Genomic DNA, 24,298 nt, shown 5'->3' on the forward strand with positions numbered 1-24,298 from the left:
GTAGGATTTTGGGGTGTGTGCCCTGATTGGTCACGGATGCATCTTTTTCATTTACTCTGCAGTCTGCACTGTGATCCTCGTGTGTGTGTGTGTGTGTGTGTGTGTGTGATGTTCAAATTGGCTAATTTGCTCATCATTACAGGTCACAACTTCGAGGCTAGTTCAGGCACCCAGATCGCTTAATGCATTTGGCAACATCAGCCACATGGGACTCTGAGGCACTAGATGGGTGAAGGGTTGCAGGCCTGTCTTACCTTTCATCACCAGCTGGCTCAAGATAATGGAAGATGGGAATGGCCTTTGGGCCTCAATAAATGCTAATCAGTGGGGATGGGTTGGAGCAGTCAAGGGCCCTAGCAGGTGGGCAAGCAATGAAAAACCCAGACTGGCATTTAAGTTGAGAGTAAAGTCAGAGTGGGATCACCCAGACAGGTTCAGGGAAGGTAACCTGAAACCCCAGGTTAAAAGGGCATCCACACTTATTTATAGTGCAGCTCCTGTTGCAGATCCTTTGTTGTAATCAGTACAGTTGTGATACTTTTATCCAACATTCTTGGCTTGTATCTTCAGTCCAGTGGGTGTGGGGAATTCACTTGTCGCATTCATCTAGCTATGTGCTGATCCAACATGAACACATCTGATTGCCCCACCAATTTGTCACATGTCTATGACCCCATCTCCATCTCTGCCTTTCAGGAGTTCGATGTCTGAATTCTTAGACCTACACAGCTTGTGACCCACCAAACTGTATATCGTAGCATGTCAGGTAATTGACCCTCCCCATTTGTGCACATAAAATTATGTGTGGGATAGAGAACATGAACAGGGAGATGTTTTCTCCCTCTGTCATAATACTAGAACTTGGGGTCATCCAGTCAAGCTGAATGGTGGGAGATTCAGGACAGAGACAAGGAAATACTTCTTCACACACTAATAGTTAAACTGTGGAGCTTGGTGGGGAACAGCAGCAGGAGAGGACCACTGCCCTCGTTGGGTTGTGGGCTTCCCATAGGCATCTGGTTGGCCACTGTGGGAAACCAGATGCTGGACTCAGGTAGGCGTTTAGTTTCATCCAGCAGCGCTCTTCTTGTGTTAACGTGGCAGTCCAAGCAGGCAACAAAACTAGAATGTGTCTTGAGCCCCTGATGGTCTGTGATACACGTGCTGCATTCAGATTGGCAATGGCAGGTCACAAATTGAACAAGCCAACAATGATGGGAAATGGAGCCCAGATCATTAAGTAGCAGAAAACGTGATAGGATATCAGCTTTATCCACACTCTTCGATACATTGTAATGACACAATCTGTCTAGTCAACAGCTTCTTCCAGTCCTGAGATCACTTTGGTAAGATGCCAGTACTGTACAGTTGCATGTATGGTTGGAAATAATAGTCCAGGAACTGCCACATGGGCCGCTGATATGCCTCTGTCACTGTGTGGTTTGAAAGGCAGGCGCTGAGAATGAAGAGCGCAGTGAGAAGCACAGTCAGGAGAATCACCAGCAGGATGCCAGAAAAATGCCACAGAGCAATGAAGATCCAGGCTATCTTTGTCCTATGAAATGAGAAATGAGAGGCCAGCATTGGATAAAGACAAGTCAAGGTGAAATAGTCTCCTCTCAGGCCTGAGTAACAATTGCAGACTGGGCAAAATGAGCACATAAGTGGCTTGCAAAAGGTTGTCATTCAGACTGGAGAATGCTTTGGGCTTTTAATGAAGGTGAACTGATGCTAAGGGCATTTAGCAGATGACACAAAAAGCACCTTTGGGAGCCCCTTTCACACTATCTGAGCGCATTGAGCTTCCTGGTTTTGTTGTTGTTAATGCACTAAAGTACAAGAAATCCATTCTGGTTGAAAAGGAACATATATTCAAGCCAATAAGGCAGCACGTTCCAATTACCGATGGGGGAAAGACAGAACAAAAAGAAACCAATTTAAGCATCCGTTGTCACATGGTTTAAGACACACAAGGCAGTGAAGCATCTGGCTCGTTCTGTCCATTTTGGTCCAGTGGATAAAAGGTTGTGTCGGAATGTGGCAGAACCATATTCACATCACCAAAGTCATGAAGCTCATTGAAAGGCTTTAGGCCAGCCAGCCTTCCTCAACCTGGGGCCTTCCAGCCATGTCAGACTATAGCTCCCATTACCCTCATGCAGCATGGCTGCTGGCCAGGGGATGATGAGAGTTGTAGTCCAACATTTCTGGAAGGCCCCAGGTTGGAGAAGGCAGTTTTAGGCCAGTCAGCATTTCTCACACTAATGTAGCTCACTGGGCTGTTATGAGAGTATGAGAGAATAATAGTTAAACGGTTTGGATACAAGCTTTAGGAATGTAACAATAGTGGTGGTGGTGATGATGATGATATGCTTCTCTGTTCCGTCCATCCCATGCTCAGTCACATGCCTACTTATACACACCCCAAGAGACAGGGCAACAGTCTGTCCATTTTACACACCCCTTGATGGGCCTGATCTTTAGAAGATGCTGAACAGCATGTCTTGAGAAAACCATTGGTTCATCTAGCCCTGTATTGTCAACACTGTTTGGCAGCAGCTCTCCAGGGTCTCAGGCAGAAGTTTTGCTCACCACCTACTACCTGATCATTTTAAGTAGAGATGCCAGATTGAACCTGGGACCTTCTACCTGCAAATCACATGCTTCATCATTACGGTACAGCCCCTCCCCTGAAGTGCACATGGCACAGCACTTGCAAAAACCTGGTGGTCTGATGTTTCTTGGTTCTATGTAGCAGCTCCTTCCATGTATATTGAGAGAGAGAAAAACTCTATATTTGCTCACTCGTACCTATTAATTCATTTACATTAACGTCACCAATTTCCTTAAAAAGAAATTGTATTAAAGAAAAATTTCTTAAAACCCTCTTGGGAACACTAGTGCCACATCTCTCAGTAGGAAACAATCACTGTTATGTATCTGTGATGTCAAGACATTCAGTGCTTAGTAACACTAATGCTGCTTTTGAAAAGCCACATAACCAAACCCAAACCAATTTTCTTCTATGTCCATTTTATTGACCCTTCCTACATGTTCTCATATTATCCCTCTCATATTTTCTACATTACTGGCTTCCATTTCATTGCATTTTCTGAATGTTGTTAACTATCAAAGTGAACTTGCTTCTAGGGACAATTTTCAGAGGGGTAGCCATGCCAGTCTAGTGGTTAATTTATTTCTTTAAATTATTTCCTATCTAAATAGAAGATCGAGGCTTAGATTTAAGAAGTGACTTACTGTCCGGTTAAAAATGGCAGAACTGTTGAGTTCTGCTCAGGTAACAGTTTGGTAGAAAAAAGAGTATGTCTTGTTGATTCCACAGAACCACACTGTGATCTATCTCAGATTACAGAGTCTGGTTCTACTCCCCAAGCCTACTGGATTCCAGTGATACTTGAAATGTCATTGACGTTGTACACAACATCATGCCTGGTTGGCTAATGTGTTGCCACGATATCATGCTACACTGTGCTGGATGTCTCTAAGCATGCATGGCAGATTCTATAATGCCAATGAACCTTCCAAACCTATAACAGGATCTCACTGGGTTTGGTAAGCCCTAGTATCATTTGGAACAGTTTTGCTGCCATGAGTGAAACTGCAAGTTCACCACTGGATTCTGGTTAATTTTGGAAATTGGTATCATATCTAGTTAATCATGGGATCAGAGTTCTGAAAATCCAAGGTAAAAACTCAACCACTCTCTGCAAACCATCATGTGAAAGAAAGCCCGCTGTGTATCAAGCCAGATTATTATTTCTGCAAATGTCTACACTGTTATCAGTTTATGCATGTGTTTGTTTTTAATGGGAAGACAGTAACAAATAGGAAACATGTGCTTCACTAACCTACCACCACAAAGCTGCTTTTTCACCAGTTTTTCTTCCCTTTGCATTTTTTCTTCCTGTGGGCAAAACAAAATTGGATAGCTTTTTATTAGCACTTGTAACTGCATGTAAACAAATAGGACTCAAATATTTCATTACTGAGGTTTTCAAAGTTCTTCTCTGTGAATTTCCAGAGTGAAGTGAGAAGAGTATACTTGTCACCCATGATGCAGTTTATCTATCACCCAAATGCTAGAATGCCAGAATATAGTACAGCATGGCTGGATGTGCCTGATCTCGTCAGATCTCAGAAGCAAAGCAGGGTCAGCCCTGGCTAGTACTTGGATGGGAAACCACCTGGGAATCAGGCTTCCTGCACTGAGCAGGGGGTTGGACTCAATGGTCTTGTGGGCCCCTTCCAACCCTATGATTCTATGACCTTGCAGCCCTACCTTAGCTGTTGTGGTCCAAGTATATGTTTGTACCGTAACAGCTAGAGCAGCAACAGTGACCATTTTAAGTAGTTGTGATTAAAACAAAATGTCATCAGAACATAAAAAGAGGCCTGCTGGATCAAACCAAAGGCCAGTCTAGTTCAGCATCTGGATTCCCACAATGCCCAGCCAGATACCCATGGGAGGTCCAAAAGCAAAAAAAGGAGAGCACTGGCTCTCTCCTGCGCATGCTTCCCAGTGACTGGTATTCAGAGGCATGCACCATGATATTGGAAGTAGCATACATCTATCATGACTCATAGTCATTGGTGGCCTTAATGTTAGGGATGTACGGATTCCCCACCATCCGTTCTGGTGGGGAATCTGTGGGGGGGGGAGGTGATCCATTCCTCCCCCCCTGGAATCCTCCGGAGCGGCTCCACTGCACGAGGATTCTGGGGGGGGGGGAGCCCAGCTTGGGGGCCACTTACCTTGCTGCCTGACGGCCAGAGCCATTCGCCTCCTCCCTGCCGATCGCCATTTCTTAAAAAAAAAAAGGCGATTGGCAGGATGTGCCCATAGACTTATACGCAAATAGAGCCATGAATCTTGCATATAAGTCTATGTGTCCATAGGCTTATACACAAGATTCACGGCTCTATTTTGTGTATAAGTCTATGAGCACATCCTGCCTATTGCAATCAAAAGAATCTGGCCTTATTTGAATCTGTGGTGGATTTCTCCAACATCCCTACTTAAAGTTCTCCTGTGCCATGGAGGAGCGGCTTTCTCAAAACATTGGCACAAGCCCAGGGGTAGTAATTGTGTCACAGGTACAAAATGTATGTATGCATGATTTGCTTTGGACCCCACCTTTCTACCAAAAAAAGGGCAATCAAGGTGGCTACTGAATTTTGTGTTGTATGGCCACTGCAGAGTGGACCATTGTTTCAGGCTGCTAAGGCAGAGCTCAGTTTAGAATTGCACATCCCTCTTGGCTACCTGGCAAAGGAATAATAGCAAAGCATCACTAGGGAATGAAGTGAGCTTGATGCAAGTGACTCTTCAGCCCCTTTGACTTAGCCACACATCACACAACACCATTGCCACCCTCTCCCTTTCAGAATAGGGAACCTCCCATAGCCTCCCATCGACCTCCACATCCAAACACAATGGGGAGCCAAGGAGCAGAAGCTGTCTTCCAGGGTTGCTGGGCTCAGTTGCAATAACTGGGTTAACTTCATATACAACATAAAATCACCCCCACTTTTAAAAACAGATGGACTAAAAGCGTGTGCTCACAAGACTGACCAGGTAGCTTTCTCTGTATTGAGTAAAACAAGGTTACTGACCAGTTCAGCCCTGGCTATTTCATACATCAAGCTCTTTGGGTGAAGGTTCAGAAACTTGCCTGGTAACTTGATCTGACGACTGAAAGAATGAAAGAATGAATAAAAGACTGGATTATTAACAGATTTTTAAAATTTTTTACAGTTCTGTCTTTATGTATTATAGATAGTGATGTCGGAGAAATCCACAGTGGAACCAAATGAGTTCGGATTTTTATGGCTCTGACCCGTGAATTCTGCAGTGGACTGGCTTTCCCCCTGTTGGGTGGATTCCACAGACTTGCGGACCGTTTTTCTAACCTTCGGGAATTTTGTGCAAATTTCATTGTAGAAAAATATGCAAAAAATTTAAAAAAAAACTGGCCCCAAATGCACATTTCTCCCAAAGGCTAAAGCGTGAAAATTTGGGGGGGATTTGCACATTTTGTGGGAATTTGCACATTTTTGCATGTGCAAAATTGCACAAATTTGGAAACAAAAAATTCCAATTCCATTGATGGTTGGATGATGAAATGAAAAGTGTCTGACAACCTGCAAAACACAGATTTTTACACAATCCATACAACCATACTTATAGGCATTTCCCATTCCCACCCCCAGCTAGGGCAATGCACAGATCCCTTTGCTTTCTGGATGCTGAGAATGGCCGAATTTAATAGGATATATGAATGAGCCATGATTTGAAATATGAGATGATGTTATTCTGATACGTCACATTATACATAATACAGATCCAGCAGGGTTGTGGACTGGAAATTGTTTCCATTTTCCCCATTTTTTTCCCCTCTGTTTTGGATGCAACGTTATTTTGCATTTTCTTTCTTGTGCAAATCTTTCCATGATATTAATTAATTTTGGATTAGTTCATTCATTTTTCAGATTTCAATCTGTGTTTCGAAAATCATTATTTTCAATGGGAGACCCACTGTGTTTTCTATTGCCTATACCTTTGACATTCGACATGTAAATGGCAGAAAACTTTTTGGGATTCTCATCTTCCATAAGGGTATTATATCTACCAAATTTCAGGGTGATTGGACAAAGGGTCCCTGTTTGAGAGACAAGTAAAAGGGGGTGCCGTCCAATAAATTTTTCATTACTTTCAATGGGAAAGCCACCCTATTTTCTGCCTGCTTTGACATTTTTAATCCTAATGGCATGCCATTTCCAGAGGTTTTAGTATACCTTCGGGGTGTTACATCTGCCCAGTATTTAAAAGGTTGGAGAAGGGGTGGTTTTCATCACAGAAGGGAGCTCTGCTGACCTGCCTCATTCCAGAAATGTGCTTTTCCATTAGTTTCAGATTGTTTTTAGAACTGCAAAAGCCACATTGTGCAAGCAGTGGGTCCCTCAAGCACATGGGCACAATGGGACACTACCCTGTATATGCATGTGTGTGTCCATGCGGATACAGCCCCTGGCCCAGCAATACATGCAGCCCTCATGGCCAAAAAGTTGTGCACCCCTGGATTAAATGAACACACATCTCACAGAGTCAGAGCCAAGGTTCCCATATCGGTCCAAAATCCAGAAATGACTGAAGATCACTTTGTAGGTATTCACATGGTAGTTAAAGAATGAAGTAATCCACATTACTAGGGTGGTGAGGCTAAAAGGTGGTAAATGATGGATTTCCTTGACCTCTTTAAGGTGTTTGACGGAGGAAGAATGAGTTCTGGACTCAGATCACAGGGCATAGGTCCAAAACTGGGCAAGGAGGGAAATGATCTTCAGCCCAGCAACCTGGCTTTACATTTTGTAAAGGTCCAATCCTGTCCAGATCTCTGTCTTGGATATTCAGCTTGCACTCACTGCTGAGTCAAACCCTGGCACTGCCTCATCAAATGTTGCATAAGAAAAGATACGAATCTGCCATTTTCTTGATTACTTGCAGAATTTGTTTGTTTAAAGGATAACCTCAACTGTTGTCTTTCCTGCAGTAGCATTACATATGGTGCAGACAAAGCCATATTCCTCAGTAGCAGAATTATCATGACTTTAATTCATCTAACATACTACAAGATCTGACACTGGCTACAGAAAAGATTGGACTCAGAGAGAAATCTTACCGAGCCTTGTCTTTTGCAACAGCTGACAGCTCATCCTGCAGGGTTTTCTCTCTGTCCTGAAGAACCTGAAAGTCAATTAGTCAACAAGTCCCCATCAGTCACTGTTTTTTTCTCCTTCCCACCCCACAGCAATATCTTATACTTCACACAGTTCAAGGCCTAGGGCAATTTTTTAAAGGTATATTGACTACATGTGCTCTACAGAAAGGAAGTGAGCTGGTTCTCAAAGTAGTCAGTGGCAGACTGTCTCAGTCACACTCACAACTATCCATAGCATAATGTTCCATACAAACGGCTATTGGGTGGGTGCAGGTAATAATAGGGATTTGATGTGCAACATAAGGGCACATGAGGCCGAAGGGAAGAGCTCAAAATGCTCTTTTTCCAGGGGACCTGTGGAGAAGAGGCTGTGTTGTTGAGGGTGCTCACTGGTCAAGGGGATCCTCTGGGGGGATCTTTTTCATGGTGTGTGTGCATGTGTGTGTGTGTGTGTGTGTGAGTGAGTGCGTGCGCGTGCGGGGAGTACTATAGCAAGAAAGTACGCCAATCCCTGACACACATTTAGGTGTACCATCCACCCCTCCAACCTTCCATGCCTAGTTTCTAGAGGGTGGCAACAGCACTCCACAATCAGCAGCATAATTGGTGCCATTTTTAAGAAGCCCTTCATCATAGTAACAAGGATGCTATTGCATTCCAGGCAAGCTTGGCTATGTGATAGATTTGGCTATGTGATTATGTCACTCAAGGGAAATTAAGCTAATTTGGAGTGAGGCAGTACAATAGAGTGAGAGTTGAGGAAAAACCTCTGATTGGCTGTGTGAGGATGTTACTGTTATCCAGATGAAGAAAATCTGTTTTTCAGAGTTGGAGCTATGAACGGCGCTGAACTAGTGCAAAAAGGTAAGTTCCCTTTTTGCACCAAAAAAGGTTTCACTGGAAAACATTTGGTTTAGTCCTAGCAAGAACAAAAATTAGTACATATTCATAATGTGAACTGATCATCATTTTAACCAGTAGGGCTGTAATCCTGTGCTTGAACACTGTAGGATTTAAAGGTAAAGGTAAAGGTGTCCCCAACCAGTCGTGTCCTACTCTAGGGTGCGGTGCTCATCCCCGTTTCTAAGCCGAAGAGCTGGCACTGTCCGAAGACGCTTCCGTGGTCATGTGGCCGGCATGACTGAACACCGAGGTGCACAGAACACTGTTACCTTTCCCGCCGAGGCGGTACCTATTTATCTACTTGCAATTTCTTGCTTTCGAACTGCTAGGTTGGCAGAAGCTGGGACTGAAGACGGGAGCTCACTCCGTCACGCAGCACTCGGGTCTTGAACTGCTGACCTGCCGACCTTCCAGTCTGTAGTTCAGTGTCTTAACCACTAAGCCACCGCTTAGTAGGATTTACTTGTGAGTAAACTTGGGTAGGATCAGGTTGCACATCTGTTTTATTAATTCCCTCTTATTTCATAGTAGTGGAGCATAACAGAGGCAAAACACTCAATCATCTTGAAATCATGCATAGGTGGCTATGATTTTAATTACTTTTCTAATGAATGAAAACCTACAGACAGGTTTCTTTTGCATTGTCCAATAAATACCTTATTCTTCATACATTATTGACCATTCTTGTTACCATGTTGAGATGTATTGCCAGGTATTCCCTTTTTCTTTCTCTGTTTACTTTATGGTCTGACTCCCTGTGTAACATAATCTCCTCCAACACTGCCAACAGTGGAGATCAAATTCAAATATCCAGAATTCCAGAACTTCACTAGACCACCATTTGGGCTCATCACAGCTGAACAGTGGAATCCTATGCATGTTTGTTCAGACATAATCCCCACTGTGTTCTATTGGGCTTATTCCATCGTAAATGTGTTTAGGACTGCAGCCTAAATTAGGCAGCTGTTGATGTTTGCATTCAGTCCACCTGCAGGTCAGCATGCTCACGTGGATACCTGCATTTTCACTTGGTATTCTTGTATATACTCTTCTAGCTCCCGGATTTGGTGTTTCATCTGGAAAAGAAGTAGAGATCGTTTTTGCTGCATCCTTCTAATGCCCCTTCCCTTGGAGTTTTGTTCAGCACAGTTCCAATTATTGCCTGCAGTAATCCTAGGAATCCCAGGTACCATGACATGAACCACATTTCAATGACCACCACCTGAGATAATGTCAGTCCTGAAACAACGTCAGTGGGTCAGCTGAACCACTAGGGACAGTTGAGCCGCCTGGTGCTTGTTCCCCAAATCAAAAATCAGACACTTTTGGCATTTGTTTTAACAGTTGAAAACCCTGTGGGGGAGGGCAGACTGAGGATTCAAAAAGAGCACTCAAAGGGCCTGATTAATGCTAGCCCTCCATCTCCTGTTATGCCTCCCCCAAGGGGGGAAAAAGGCTTACTTGGGGAATGGGGATGATGGAGCAGGCAGAGGAGTTTTTTTTTATGACGACGGGAGAGGCCCAGTGGTTACCTCCTCTTTTAGGGAAGAGGTCTTTAAATATTCGTATCTATCTATCTATCTATCTATCTATCTATCTATCTATCTATCTTCTACATCACCCTTCCTACCAAGGGAGCCCAGGGTGGTACACAAGAAAATTGAAATGCATCATGATACATCATAATTACAATCCTCAACTATATATCTAAAAACAGCAAGCACACACACAATCTCACACCATAAAGTCCCAGGGACAGATTACATCCCCAAAGCTCAGGTGAACAAATACATTTTTAATTGTCATCTAAAACTCAAGAACTTGGAGGCCACCTGCACTTTCCCAGGCAGGGAGGGAATTCCACAATGGGGGTGCCACCAGTCTGAAGACCCTGTCTTGAGTCACCATACTCCATCATACTGGTGGGATCCCTCAGGATCACAGAGCTTATAGCTCCATCCCATGATCTCTAGTGGCAAATTATGTACATTAAAGCTTAGTTGATTTCAATGGGAAAGTTAAAGCAAATTAGTGGGACTCAGAAGTGCTTCACTTTGGTTGGACTGTACCCTATGATAATTAATTTTACCTTTATAAAAACTTCATCTTCCTCTCCATAGTTCAGCTTAGATTCCTGGAGCTCTCTCTAATTCAACAAAAACAAAAATACTTTTCATCACTTGAGGTATCTTGGAAGCACATGTATGTAAGACTTTTCCTTTCCATTTTAGTCAAGAGAAATAGAACCATACATCATATGGCATAACTGAACTAAGAACATATTTAGGAGAATACTCAATAAAATAAATGATATGGTAGTCTTGCAAGGGGACAATTGACAATTCTACACTTCCATTCGTGTCAATGGGGCTCTTGTGCCAAAGACGTTGGTCCTTCTAGACAAGGCCTTTATTGTGCAATTGCCCTGCCTCATTCAGAGAGTTTTGTGGGTTGGGGCATGTCCAGACAACAACATCTTCCTCCCCCTCCCCCTGCTTTTTCTGCCTTTTTTCTTACTACAGAAAGGAAATCTGTTTAGGAGAGAAAGACGGAATAGCTGCACAATGTATTTTGATTAACAGTGCTAGGAGCTGTCCATCTGGAGCATCCATTCTCAATAAATGATGCCTATTGCCCTAAATCCATGTGACTGCCATCAAAACATAGCAAAAGATTTTCTTTTTACACATCTTTAAAGAGTCTCACATAAAGCCTTATAAAATTACCCAAAACATGTTGGATCAACAAGAACAATAATGATGGATACTTTAGTTTGGTCTGTGTTTTTAATTAAATTGACCTAATTTACATTTTCTGGACTAATATACCTATCAGAACACAGCTATCCTTAGGATTCTGCACTTCTCTGAATTTTGCAATGCAGTTCTCAGCTTAAAAACTGCATGCAAAAATGCATATATCAGGGCAAGGATGGGCAGACTTCAGGCATGCTAGATCTTCTTCCTCTTCCTCCTCCAGAACCCTGAGTTCCACCTAGGGATGGACGAAAGTCCCTTACCTGGTCCCGCAGCGTTTTTCTCAGGGGGGGGAGGTGCTCCAGTTCTCCCCCCGAAATTCTTGGTGGGTGGGGAGGCACCCCGCCCCTCCCAGCCGAAATTCTGGCCGGGGGGGAGGCACCCCATCCCTCCCCACCGAAATTCTGGCCAGAGGTTAGCGCCCCATCTCCCCGGCCTCGAAAGAAAAAAGTAAAGTGTAAAACAACAACAACAACAACAACGTGATAGGCTACGTAAAGATTTAGGTAGCCTATCATGGCTAGATTTTCAAAGTCAGCCATGATAGGCTACATAAATCTTTATGTAGCCTATCACGACTGACTTAAAAAAAAAAAAGCATGTACACAAATGGCGGCGGCCATGGGCGCCGCCATTTGCGTTCCTTTTTTGGGCACGGGTAGTCTACATAAAGATTTACTTAGACTACGGCAAAAATAAGGGCAACACTATTTGCGTTGCCCTTATTTTCGCCGTAGTCTACATAAATCTTTACATAGACTACTCGTGCCCAAATAAGGAACGCAAATGGCGGCGCCCATGGCCGCCGCCATTTGCATACGTGCTTTTTTTTTTTTCAAAGTCAGCTGTGATAGACTACGTAAAGATTTACGTAGCCTATCACGGCTGAATTTGAAAATCTAGCCGTGATAGGCTACGTAAATCTTTACGTAGCCTATCACGTGTGTGTTTCTTTTTTTACCCTTTACTTGGAAATGGCGGTGGCGGCAGCCGGTCGGAAGACTGGCCGCTGCCGCCCCGCCACCGGGACCCGCTGCCGCGAGGGACATTCGCACGAGGTAAGTCCCATCCTGGGGGGGCGGGGGGGTGTCGGAGAATTTCCCCACCAATTTTGGGGGGCCGAATGCGTTGGCATTTGTCCTCCTGGAGATTCCTGGAGAAATTCTCTGACATCCCTAGTTCCACCAGGTACAAATTAGTGGCTTTGCAGGGAGGGGGCAGACATAAACTTAGAATGAAGGAGCAGGGGTGCCTAACGACATACTTACTCCAGGTGCTTAATACCAGAACTGAGCTTGTAGACCTTTCACATAGAAATCCACTCTATGTTTTCCGTTAAGGTTTCTCTACTTCAGCCACCTAATTTAGAGGAACCCTCTCCCTTTATCGTGTTGCTATGAAACAACAGGGAGTCAAAAACCCTTGCCAATCTACTGCAAATCACCTGGAGATCCACCAGTAGATCCCAATTGACTTCCTGCCCTCCTCTGTATTTCAGAAAAGTGCATGAATTTTCATGTGTTTTTTAATTTAAAAAAATAATAGGTGATGTGGAAATTGAGTAGATTTAAAACTGACATTGATCAGATATAGACTGATACATACATTCATCATTATCATCAACAAGAGTGCAAATTAAATAAATTTCTCCCCCAACTCTAGCTATATTTTGCATTAACTTTAGTGGCCAGTATATGTGAACAGAATGCTAGACTAAAGGGGCCTTGGTCTGATCGAGGATGGCTCTTCTTATGTTCTTATCATCATGGGTAAACCTTCCAAATCTCCAGTGATACAAAATGAAAATGGACAGACTGTATTTTGGAAATCAAAATTAAAATTCAGAATTCACTCAGCAGAGGACATGAAGAATCTAGTGAGGCTAGTGAGCTGATCCAGGAGATGTTAGCAAATGACCAGTTTAGCAAAGGACCATCAAAGGAGTTCCATATAATAAGAAAAAGGTGAGGTGACCAAAGCAAGGATGTGTGAAACCTTCCAGTTTTCCCCAGGGATTGCCATCTACACAAACATTGCATCACAAGTTCAGGACAATTGTCATGGATGTCTAATATTTGCAATTGTCCATTGTCCCTCATTCAAATCACAAACAGGCTAGATGGAGAAATCAGTCGATTTCAGTTTCTCTTAGTAGGTGCCAGGCGAACCTAGAGAGGTTTGCCTAATACCTATGTTGTACTCCTTTCGGCGCTAGGTGAAGACCTCTTTCTTTTCCCAGCATTTTAGCATTCTAGTCTTTTAGCTTTGCTATTTTAAATTTGTTACTGCATTTTAAATCTCTGCACTGCTGCTAGGTTTTATTCTGGTTGTACTTTTATATTGTAGTTTAAAGCTTTCATATTTTATAGAATCATAGAATAGTAGTAGGGTTGGAAGGGGCCTACAAGACCATCGAGTACAACCCCCTGTTCAATGCAGAAATCCAAGTCAGAGCATCCCCAGAGCATTATATTATTTTATTTTGTACTTTGGGCGGTTCACATAAATTAAAACCACAGAGCTTTGGCTATTGGTCAGCATAGAAATAAACAAACAAATTTTCAGTTTTCCAAGGTTGAGTTCAGTTTGTCCTGTATGTTGACAATCTTAAATTCAGCTCATCCTGAACGCTGAATTTTTTTAATTTTTAAATTCAGTTCATCCTGAACTTTGAGAAGTTTTTTATGGTTCGTATGGAAGTGGGCATGCATTTTTGTGTGCATTTCTCCTAATACATGCATTTTTATATGCAATTTTTTCCTAATATACCCTTTTTTTTTTTGCAAGCCATCTGCCTAACATAACACAGGTTTAGCAGTATTTTCACCAGTATATTATTTTGTGTGTGCATTTTCCCTAATATACACTTTTTTTGTACACAGTTTTTGAATGGAGAATGCTACTGCAAAATTTGGACAAGTGCAAGTTTTGAAGGATAACTGAGGTTCAGTTTGCATATTGGTTCAAAAGTGCAAATTAAATGTATTTGTCCTCCGTATCTAGCTATATTTTGCATTAACTTTAGCGGACACATTATTGGGCCTTACTCCTTCATGTGGAAAAGCACCTTGTGCTATTCTAAGTTCCAAATTCACTCACCCGCAGTTTATTGACATGACAGCAGAGCTGCAGGTAACTCTGCTGGTTGATCTTCCTGGATGCCGTCAAAGCTGAGCTCTAGTTTTGGGCACAAAAGCACACGTATACCCACATTCAGTTCACCAATATGCAGCAGCCAGCCTACCAAGTCTCTTTTGCTACAGATCGACCATGTGCGTGCGTGCGTGCCTTTGTGTGCATGAATGCCCATATATGGACATGTGCGGCCCCTGGCACACATCTGATGAGGCCCTTGGGACTGAACAGGTTATACACCCCTTAAATAATCTATGGCCGTAACTACCTTTTTTTTTTCTATAGACAGAAAAACTAGTAAGCCTACACTATGCATTCTGCATAAGGGAGCATTATATGGGTGGACAACTTGTCCGGGAAGACAGAGGCATCAGAAGCTTTCCCAATCACATAATCAGACTGGAACTGAGTGCAAGTCAGCTCTCAAATTTTTTCTACCCCATTTGTGGGCAGAGAAAGTGTGTGCGTGTGTGTTAGAGAGAGAGAGAGAGAGAGAGAGAGAGAGAGAGCGCCCGACCATTTCACCAAATTTTGTCCCAGGGAGAAGAAATTCTGCAACCATTTCCCAGGGATGATGGATCTTGTCATTAGCATTGGCAGTAGCATAGCCTCGTTCTTTTCCCCTGAAGTTTGTTTGGAGTTCTTTTTTTCTGCTGCTGCTGCTGCGAGCAGTAGCAGCATCAACCACATTGGCAGTCTGGCCACCATTTTGCATTCCTACACATTGCTCCAGAGCTGATATCATTCCAGAAATCTTAGCATCATGGGACTGAAGGGGCTGGGGTTTATGTGGGCACCCTTCAACACCTTCAGGTATGTCTAGAGAGCAGAGACAGGTGCTGCACTATCTCTGGGCTCTGAGCCAGGTTATGATAAAAGTGTATAAAATCCTGCATAGAGAAATTGGTATTGAATTGCTGCAGTTGAATTAGCTGCATGCCTCTCTCATAAGACTAGAACCAAGGGTCATCCAATGAAGCTGAGATCCAGGAAAAGCAAGTATTTATTCACACAACACATAGTTAGACTATGGAAATTTGCTACCACAAGAAGTAGTGATGGCCACCAAGGTAGGTGGCTTTCAAAGGGAATTAGGCAAATTAATGGAGGATAAGGTTACCAGTGGCTATCAGCCATAATTGTTGTATGTTACCTCCAGTATATGAAGCAATATGCCTCTTTATACCAGTGGCTAGGGAACTTGAGTGGGGGAGAGGTGCTATTACACTCATACCATGCGTGTGGGCTCCCCCACAATCTGATAGGCCATACTAGGAACAGAATGCTGGACTAGGTAGGCCTTGGTCTGATCCAGCACAGATGTTCTTATGTTCCTTCCACTCCTATTCTAAATCAATGGTGATGTATGAAAGAAATTGTGTGAGGTTATCTCTAGCTTGTCTCATTTGGTAGCTTTCCAATCAAAACATTACACATAATATGAAATACTTTCAGAACATCATCAGAACATCTCACAAATTCATGCTGGTTTTTGCTTTATGTTCCATGCTGAAGTGAAAACTCTCCCTGGAGATGTGAGAAACTCTCACTACATACCTTCTCAGAAAGCATGAAGATTCTCAAGTGCAAATTTTCATTGTCCTTCTCCTGTGGGAGAAAAAGATCAGCGCAGTTAGCTGTAAAATGTTTCTCCAGGTCTGTGAGCTGCCTGAAGAGAGACAAACTACAGCAATTCACTACATACTAAAGAAAATCCTTGAGGGAGCTCCTCACTCAACTCAAGAGTCCTAAACGATCCTCTATTGCTGCTTCAATTGGATGTTTTAGTGCTTTATAGCAAGTTTGGTAGGGTTACTCTAGTGCAGCCTTCTCTAACCTGATGCCTGCAGATGTGTTGGACTACAGCTCCCATTATATCTGGCCAGCATTCCCAATGACTGTGCTGGCTGGGGCCATGGAAGCTGAAGTCCAGCACATCTGGAGGCCACTGGGTTGGAGAATGTAGCTCCAGTCAGTGCACAATTAGTTGTATGCCTTAGATGCTTACTCAGGCAGATGTTGTAACAAAAGAAAGCATCTTCCACCACAAAATCTCCACTCTTCTCTGTTTTGTGGTGGTGTGGTGACCATCAGGAGATCCATCTGGCAAATAGCTGTTCACAAATGGCTCACAATATGGAGAAGCATTGAGATGAGTGAAAATGGCCACCATGCAGTTCCTTGTTTGTAAGAACTGAGCCTCTTGTTCATAGGGCTCCCCCCTCCCCAGATTTGTGCAGGTTGTTCACTACACAAAGAATGAAAGATGTTGCATGCATCACAAATGGGTGTATATATTTGGTGTGGACTATCGAACGGAACTTATAATGAGTCAAGTCCTATTGAGTAGGAACAAGAATCACATATTGGTACCGATGCTATGAAAATAAGCTTTTGGTTTGTCACAAATATTATAGGAGGCTACTGATTCTGTATAAAGACTCACTTTGATCAGGGATATTTAGTTTCATTACTGCCTACCAGACTTTTGAGATACTGCTCCTCTAAAGATGCCGTTACACTCTCCTCTTCCTGATTTTTCTTTGCAGCTTCAATCTCTTTTTCTAAGAAAGTTATTGTCTCTTCAGCTTGCTTTATCCTGTGTATGGTGCAGGGAATAACAACAACAACAACAATAACAATAAATTGTCTTAATTAAAATATTTGTACACAGCCTTTCTGCCCCAAAACTGGGCTCTCATGCCAACTAACAAACACAGTATTGATTAATAAAACATTATTAAAATGACTTAAGCAAAAATAAAATGTAAAACAGCAGCAAAATTACACCATCCCAAAAGTGAAATGCAAAGGATGCTAAGTGTCCAACTTATTTTAGAGAGAGCTTTAAACAAATGCCCATCTGAACAACAGCATCTTCACTTGCCCTTGAAAAGTAGAAGGCAGGGGGTATCAGCCAAATTTCCTATGCTAGTTCTCAGGTCAGGTGCCACTACTAAGCAAGTCCCCTCTCACCTGTAATACCTCAGCTAGGAGCAGGACACAGAGCAGGCCTCCCCTGATGACCAAAGGGTTCATATGGAAGAAGGCAGATCTTCAGATATTATATTTAGGGCTTTGAAAGTTAAAACCAGCACTTGGAAATGTGCCTGACAAATCAGGGGTTAAGGAAATCGATATAGGATAGCTGTTAAATGATCTGAAAATCAGGCTCCTGCTACCATTCTAGCTCCTGTATTTTGTGCTGACTGAAGTTTCCAGGCACTTTTCAGAGGCAGCTTGTGTTGGGGGAGCACCACAATGCTTGCACCCAAAATTATTTCCCCCCCTAAAGTGTTAAATGCTCAATGCCAGCCTCTCTCCTCCACAGAAACTAAGGGCACAATCTTATGCATGTTTAGACAGAATGGCTGACTGGGGAATGCTGGGAGTTAGGACTTTCTCTCTCTCTAAACGTGCATAGGACTGTGCCCTTAAGGACTGAATTCACCCAACACCATGATTATTAACACGTACCTTTTGAGCTCAGCTTTCATATTCTTCATAGCTGCTTGTAAATCCCAAATATTGGCCTTGATATTGTTCCCTTCATTAATGAGGCAGTTAACTTGGTCTCTCAGCCATGCGTTCGTATGCCTGGATTGGAAGATGGAGGCTCCCTTTGCCGCTATCCAGGTGGCTCTTCGTTGGGATATAAAGAACATGACCGAGTTATTTATTGCAGAAGTGGTCTCTGGGAAGACAATGTGTTGCGGATATCTTAAAACTGCTGATGACAAGCACAGTGGTCAGTCTCTGAAAAACCCAATATATCACAGATTTGAGAGGGAGGCAGAATGATATGCCTGTTACCCATTTGAGAAAAAGGAAGATGCTATGATGCTTGACAGTTTCCCAACACACACTCGCTCTTCCCCCTGCAAGATTGCCATCCCAGTTTTCCTAACTTAAGAACACTTACCGGGCATTCTTGGTTCCCGCATTGACAGCTACACAAGCTTCGGAAATCTGCTGGCAGTAATAATAGTCATTTAGCCTTTTTTAAAAAAATAATTATGTTTCATTTATTACATTTCTATACCACCCAACAGCCGAAACTCTCTGGGCAGTTTACAAAGATTAAAAGCCATTAAAACATATGCTTGGGTAAAAACCATTTACATACCAATATATAAACAGACAGTACACACACAGACACACATATATCTAAGCAATTTTAAACAATCAATAAGAAAAATCCAGGGCCTGATTAAAACCTCATCATATACTGCCAAGTAGGGATGTACGGATTCCTCATCTTCCGATCTGGTGGGGAATCCGCCCGGGGGGGGGGGGAGGCGATCCGTTCCTCCCCCCCAGAATCCTCCGGAGTGGCTCCGCTCTGCGAGGATTCCATGGAGCCACACACCGGCTCCGCACTGCTTGTGATACGGTAATGGCAGCTGCCATTACTGTATCGCTGGGAGGAATACAGCTGCAAATGGCGTATTGGACACCACTTGCAGCCGTAAAGCCCTGAGTTTAACCTAATTGCAGCCGTTTATGGCTGCAATTAAGTTAAATTCAGGGCTTTACGTGTGAAGAGAAAACTCTCTGGAAAAGACCCTGATGCTGGGAAAGATTGAAGGCAAAAGGAGAAGGGGACGGCAGAGGATGAGATGGCTAGATAGCATCACCGATGCAATGAATATGAACTTGAGCACACTCCGGGAGAGAGCGGAGGACAGGAAGGCCTGGTGTGCTATGGTCCATGGGGTCACGAAGAGTCGGACATAACTTAACGACTGAACAACAACAGGGCTTTACGGCCACAAGTGGTGTCCAATACGCCATTTGCGAATGTGTTTTTTCCCGTGATAGGCTAGCCTACGGAGCCGACGTGCTGTTCCAAAGGAAATCCTCAGGAGGCGGAGGTAAGTGAGCCATTCTGCCCTGGATTCCAGAGGCCAGATTCCAAAGAATCTGGCCTCATTTGGGTCCACAGTGGAATTCTCCGCCATCCCTACTGCCAAGAGAAGAGGAAGGTCTTAAACCTAGCACTGAGAAGATAATGTTGGATCCAGGCAGGCCTTGTTGAGAAGATCATTTCAAAATTGGGGGGCCACCACTGAGAAGGCCCTCTCCTTTGTTGCCACCCTCCAAGCCTCCCCCAGAGGAGGGCCTTAGATGATGAAGTTAGTGTACAGGTAGGCTCATGCTTGAAGAGGGGCTCTGTTAGGTATTGTGGTCTTGAGCCTTGTAAGGCTTGATAGGTTAAAACCAGCATGTTGAACCAGACTTGGAAACATACAGGCAGCCAGTGGAAGTGAACCAGAATTGGTGTTATATGTTCAGATCTTCTTGTCCCTGCTATCAATATGGCCACCACATTTTGCACAAGCTGCAGCTTCTAAACCATCTTCAAAGGCAGCCCGCTGTAGAACACGTTGCAGTAATCTAACTTGGAGGATACCAGAACATAGAAAACTGAAGCCAGATTATCCTTGCCCAGATAGGGGCATACTGGGCTACCAACCAAAGCTGGGAGAAGACACTCCATGCCACTGAGGCCACCTGAGCCTCAAGTGACAAAGATGGCTCCAGGAGAACACCCAAGCAATGAACCTGCTCCTTCAGGGGGAGGTCAACCCCATCCAGAACAGGTTGCACACCCTCCATCTGGTCAGAAGAACCACCCACTAACAGCATCTTGGTCTTGTCTGGATTGAGTTTCACTTTATTAGCCTTCATCCAGTCCATTATCACAGCCAGGCACCAATCCAGCACATCCACAGCCTCACTTGATGAAGATGAAAAGGAGAAATAGAACTGTGTGTCATCAGCATACTGATGACAGCACACTCCAAAACTCTGGATGCCCCCACTCAATTATTTCATGTAAATGTTGAATAGCATGGGGGACAAAACCAACCCCCATACTCTTGAAAGTAAAATAATTGCCACTGTTTTCAACAGCTCAACTTTTGTAAAATCTAGGGACTTCCAAGTATTGCAAAGTATATTGAAAGGTTTGGGGCTTGAATATGGGCTAGCAGCATCAATTTTATCATGCAGTGTCAGACCTCCTGGCCAGATATGGAACACAGGGTTTCTCATCCTGCCTGCTAGCTTCTTCCCCAGGCTTTGCCGTCTGTCCTAACCACCCCCCGAAATGGGCTCAGAACGGAGCCTACCTGTTCGTGGCCATCCGGTGCTCTGCAAATGGCTGCCGCGTCTACGGCTGCCGTTCGCCTTCCCACGAATGGCCGTGATAGGCTACGTAAGTATTTACGTAAGTATTTACGTAGCCTATCACGGCTAATGCAGGGACGCCATTTGTGTCCCCGTGGAGGCCGTGATAGGCTAAATAAATATATACGTAGCCTATTACAGCAATAGGCCACTACGCCATTTGCGTCCCTGTCTTTTGCTGTGATAGGCTAGGTATATATTTATGTAACCTATCACGGCAAAAGACAGGGGCACAAATGGCATAGTGGCTGCCATTTGCATTCCTGCCTTTTGCCGTGATAGGCTACGTAAATATATGCGTAGCCTATCACGGCCAAAGACAGGGACGCAAATGGCGGTGGCTACGGCAGCCGCCATTTGTGTCCCTGCGCAGCCCAGCAGCGGCCAGATGTCCGGCTGCGGGAGGCCCTGGCTGGCGGCTCTTCAGAGTCGCCACAGAGTGGAGCCAGCTGGGGATGATTTCAGGGGGAGGGACAGAGTGCCTCCCCCCCCCACTGCAGATGTCCCTGGACGAAACCAGGTAAGTGTTTTGTACATCCCTACTCCTAACAGGGAAAAAGCTCTTTTCTCCAATAGCAGCTGATTGGAGAGAAGAACGTTCCCTTGCTGAGCACTGAAAAGGGCTCCCTTTCTCAGTTCCCAGCAGGGGGAAAAAAAGCTGTTTTCTCTGATTAGCTGCTGATCCAAGATAAGAGCTTTCCCCTACCAGGGCAAGGGGGTGAGGCTTGGGAAGGAAGCTACTGAGGAATTCAGTCCAGCTTACTTCTGAGGGTTGTCTTGAAGAGGCTTGTGCTGCTTACTTGTGACATGCTGTTCATGCTTCCTTCTGAATACACATGCTGAGGCTTACTTCTGAGTAGGCTTGAAATAGGTAAGAGTCATATTTTGCCTATGCCTACTCTGCTTTTTGTCCCACATACAGATTGAATGTGCCCCCCCCCAAAAAAAACCCTTCCCCAGATTGGAATTCATACCTTGGACTAAAAAAGGTCCCCCACCCATTCTAGAGTGATGATACTTTGGGCTGCACAGGCAATGTGGGGGAATTAAAATGGCAGGCACAAATCACAGTCACCTGCTGTGGTGGCTCCAGGTTTTCATCTGCCCAGTACTAGATCCTGGGCAGCTGTAGGCCTGTAGCAAGCACTGTAGGATGGCTGCAGAGTCTGTGTTGGAGCTTCCTGAGGGCCCGTGCTCTTGTCAAGTGCCCAATGGTGCCAACACTGATGCAGGAGCTGTTCAGTAGGGATTAATCTTAGGTAAGCATGCATAGGACTTTCAGCCTTAGGCTTTGTTTGTGGGGATGATGATGAGCAGGAATCTTTTCTCTGCTTGGAATTTGAACTTCCTTTCTTTGACCTTGGTTTCCTCATTGTTTGATTTCTTTCTAAAGACCGGAGTCAACCCCTATGTCCCATTCAGTCACTAAGGGTGCAACCCTATGCATGTTTAGCCAGAGAAAAGGCTTACAACTCCCAGAATTCCCCAGCCATCTATGCTTTGTTGTAGGGCTTTTTTTCTGTCTAATCATGCATAGGATGGCGCCTTTAGCCACATATTTTTAATTTGTGTGCACTGATGCTGAGCCGAAAGTTCTCAGTCAAGACCTTCAAACTGAAATTGGCCCCCAAAGGTAGGAGGTGTGTGAATTTCGGGGGGGGGGGCAATTTCATGCACCCATACTGCAGCTCAAGGTTCACATTCTGAAATATATATATATATATATATATATATATAAATAAAGAAACTTGGCTGCACTGTAGATTTGCACCACAGGGACTTCCTACTTGGTTCCAGGGGAAACATGATTGCTGAATGTGTCAAATGATACTTAGCTATTCAATAAAGGGAGTATTTAATCTCTACAAAAACTTCATTTTTATTTTTAATTGATAAAAATAACTGATAAAAAAGAGGATAATACAAAAACTCTGCCTTTTCTTTGGCTCAGACAAAGCTGCAGCAAAATTAATGTAACAGAATGATACTTGGACAACTGAATTTATGGAACATGGGATATTAATGTAGCAGAATGATACTTGGACAACTGAATTTATGGAATGTGATCTATGCTGGTGCTTGCTTCAAAGTGATTGGTTTTATACTTCTGCAGCTTTATAATTATGTAATCATTCACTCGACTTATTGTTATCATGTTTGTCAATTATCCTATCTATCTACCTAGAAAAATACATATGTCAAGTGGCTCTTAACATAATCTCAGCACCTGCTAGTCCTACTATGAGTAGTAGGGCTATAACTATATTCCTACTATTATGGCATTACAGTCCTGTATGAAGAGGACACATGTCTTATTTCTAGTCCAAAAAGATATTGTGAGCAGCTGGCTTTCCCTGCTGTCTTATAAAAGCAGTGGCACATGGTAAGAAGTTGAAGAAGCAGTGACTTCCTCCCCCCACCCCCCCTCATTATTGGAGGTATCCTATTTATTATTATTTATTTATTACTGACATTTATATACTGCCTTTTTTGACAAAAAAAGGCAGTACACAACGATGATAGGATCCTGCTGAATTACAATAAGTTATAATTCCATATTGCATCATGACAACAAAGTTCATAGGCATAGAACTTAGGGTGCAATCCTATGCACGTTTAGACAGAAAAAAGGCCTACAACTCTTAGCATTCCCCAGCCAGCATGGGGTCATAGGATTTTTTTTCTGTCGAAACATACACATGATCATGCCCTAGAGTCTTAGAACTGTAAACAAACATACACAGACCTATCCTTGTCCAGAATTTTCAACATTACCTTTGCTTCACTCATGTCATTCTCTATCAAGAAATCTATTCAGATAAGTCTAATTTGATTTTCCCTGTGGCTTAGCTGAGTCCATGTATAACCCTGATGTGCTGTGTGCTGTGTGTGCATCTGTGTCTCTTTGTGTAGTACCTCTGTAGGCTTTGAGGTCACAATGGGCTTTGCAATCTCCTAAGTGAAAATACTCTAGGCATGGCGTGTTTATTACACTGTATTTGTAAGAATAAGAGGTATGTATAGATGGATTTGCCTGCAGTGTATAACTTAGGAGAAGCAGCCAAGTGTATTAAGAGGGCTGTGTTTACTAGGGCATTCACAATGAGAACCAGTTATTATTTTTAAATAGGTTTGTAGCCTGTGTAGATGTTATGAATGGTGAAGTACCTGAAAATCAGCCTTCCCCAACCTGGTGCCCTCCAGATGTGTTGGACTTGAACTCCCATCAGCCCCAGCTAGCATGGTGGGAGTTGCAGTACAAAGCATCTAGAGGGCACCAGGTTAGTTCCATCCCATTTGGACTACTATAACAGGCTCTTCATCTGTTCTTTCATTTCTTTTTCCATGATTTCTTATATTTATTTATTACATGTATATCCCACTTTTCCACCAAAAATGGTGTTCAAGGCAGCTAACAATAATAAAATACAAATAAGAAAAGAATGTTGATTAAAACATAAAAAATAAATCAATGAAAAATACAATTAAAACACAGCAATAAAATAAATAACACCCAACCTGTTAAAAACTCCATCTGTAACAAACCAGCTTATGTGCCGAAGGTCTGCCCGA

General features: G+C 43.4%; 1 protein-coding gene across 1 annotated transcript; it reads right to left on the bottom strand.

Annotated features, from left to right (window-relative positions):
- Positions 1 to 1,239: 1,239 nt before the first annotated feature.
- Positions 1,240 to 20,695, bottom strand: LOC146351247 (uncharacterized). The gene is made up of 11 exons (XM_084842010.1): positions 20,668 to 20,695; positions 18,456 to 18,502; positions 18,011 to 18,175; positions 17,015 to 17,132; positions 16,091 to 16,141; positions 14,498 to 14,575; positions 10,732 to 10,788; positions 9,659 to 9,718; positions 7,684 to 7,765; positions 3,874 to 3,925; positions 1,240 to 1,555 (listed from the first exon to the last, which is right to left on the bottom strand). Exons 3-9 carry the CDS (start codon positions 18,037 to 18,039, stop codon positions 7,697 to 7,699), a joined length of 462 nt encoding a protein of 153 aa, XP_084698136.1. The 5' UTR covers positions 18,040 to 18,175; positions 18,456 to 18,502; positions 20,668 to 20,695; the 3' UTR covers positions 1,240 to 1,555; positions 3,874 to 3,925; positions 7,684 to 7,696.
- Between the last annotated feature and the right edge of the window lie 3,603 nt (positions 20,696 to 24,298).

The sequence above is a fragment of the Heloderma suspectum genome, chromosome 3, assembly GCF_057233095.1.
Source record: "Heloderma suspectum isolate Gila_16-S chromosome 3, 16-S_ref, whole genome shotgun sequence".
NCBI lineage: Eukaryota > Metazoa > Chordata > Lepidosauria > Squamata > Helodermatidae > Heloderma > Heloderma suspectum.

Coding starts and splice junctions, on each gene's coding strand:
- LOC146351247 (XM_084842010.1), bottom strand. CDS start 18,039: ATGAAGAATATGAAAGCTGAGCTCAAAAG. Junction 10,789..14,497: donor GTCATGTCAATAAACTGCGG/GTGAGTGAATTT, acceptor TTGTTGAATTAG/AGAGAGCTCCAGGAATCTAA. Junction 9,719..10,731: donor AAGATGAAGTTTTTATAAAG/GTAAAATTAATT, acceptor CTTCTTTTCCAG/ATGAAACACCAAATCCGGGA.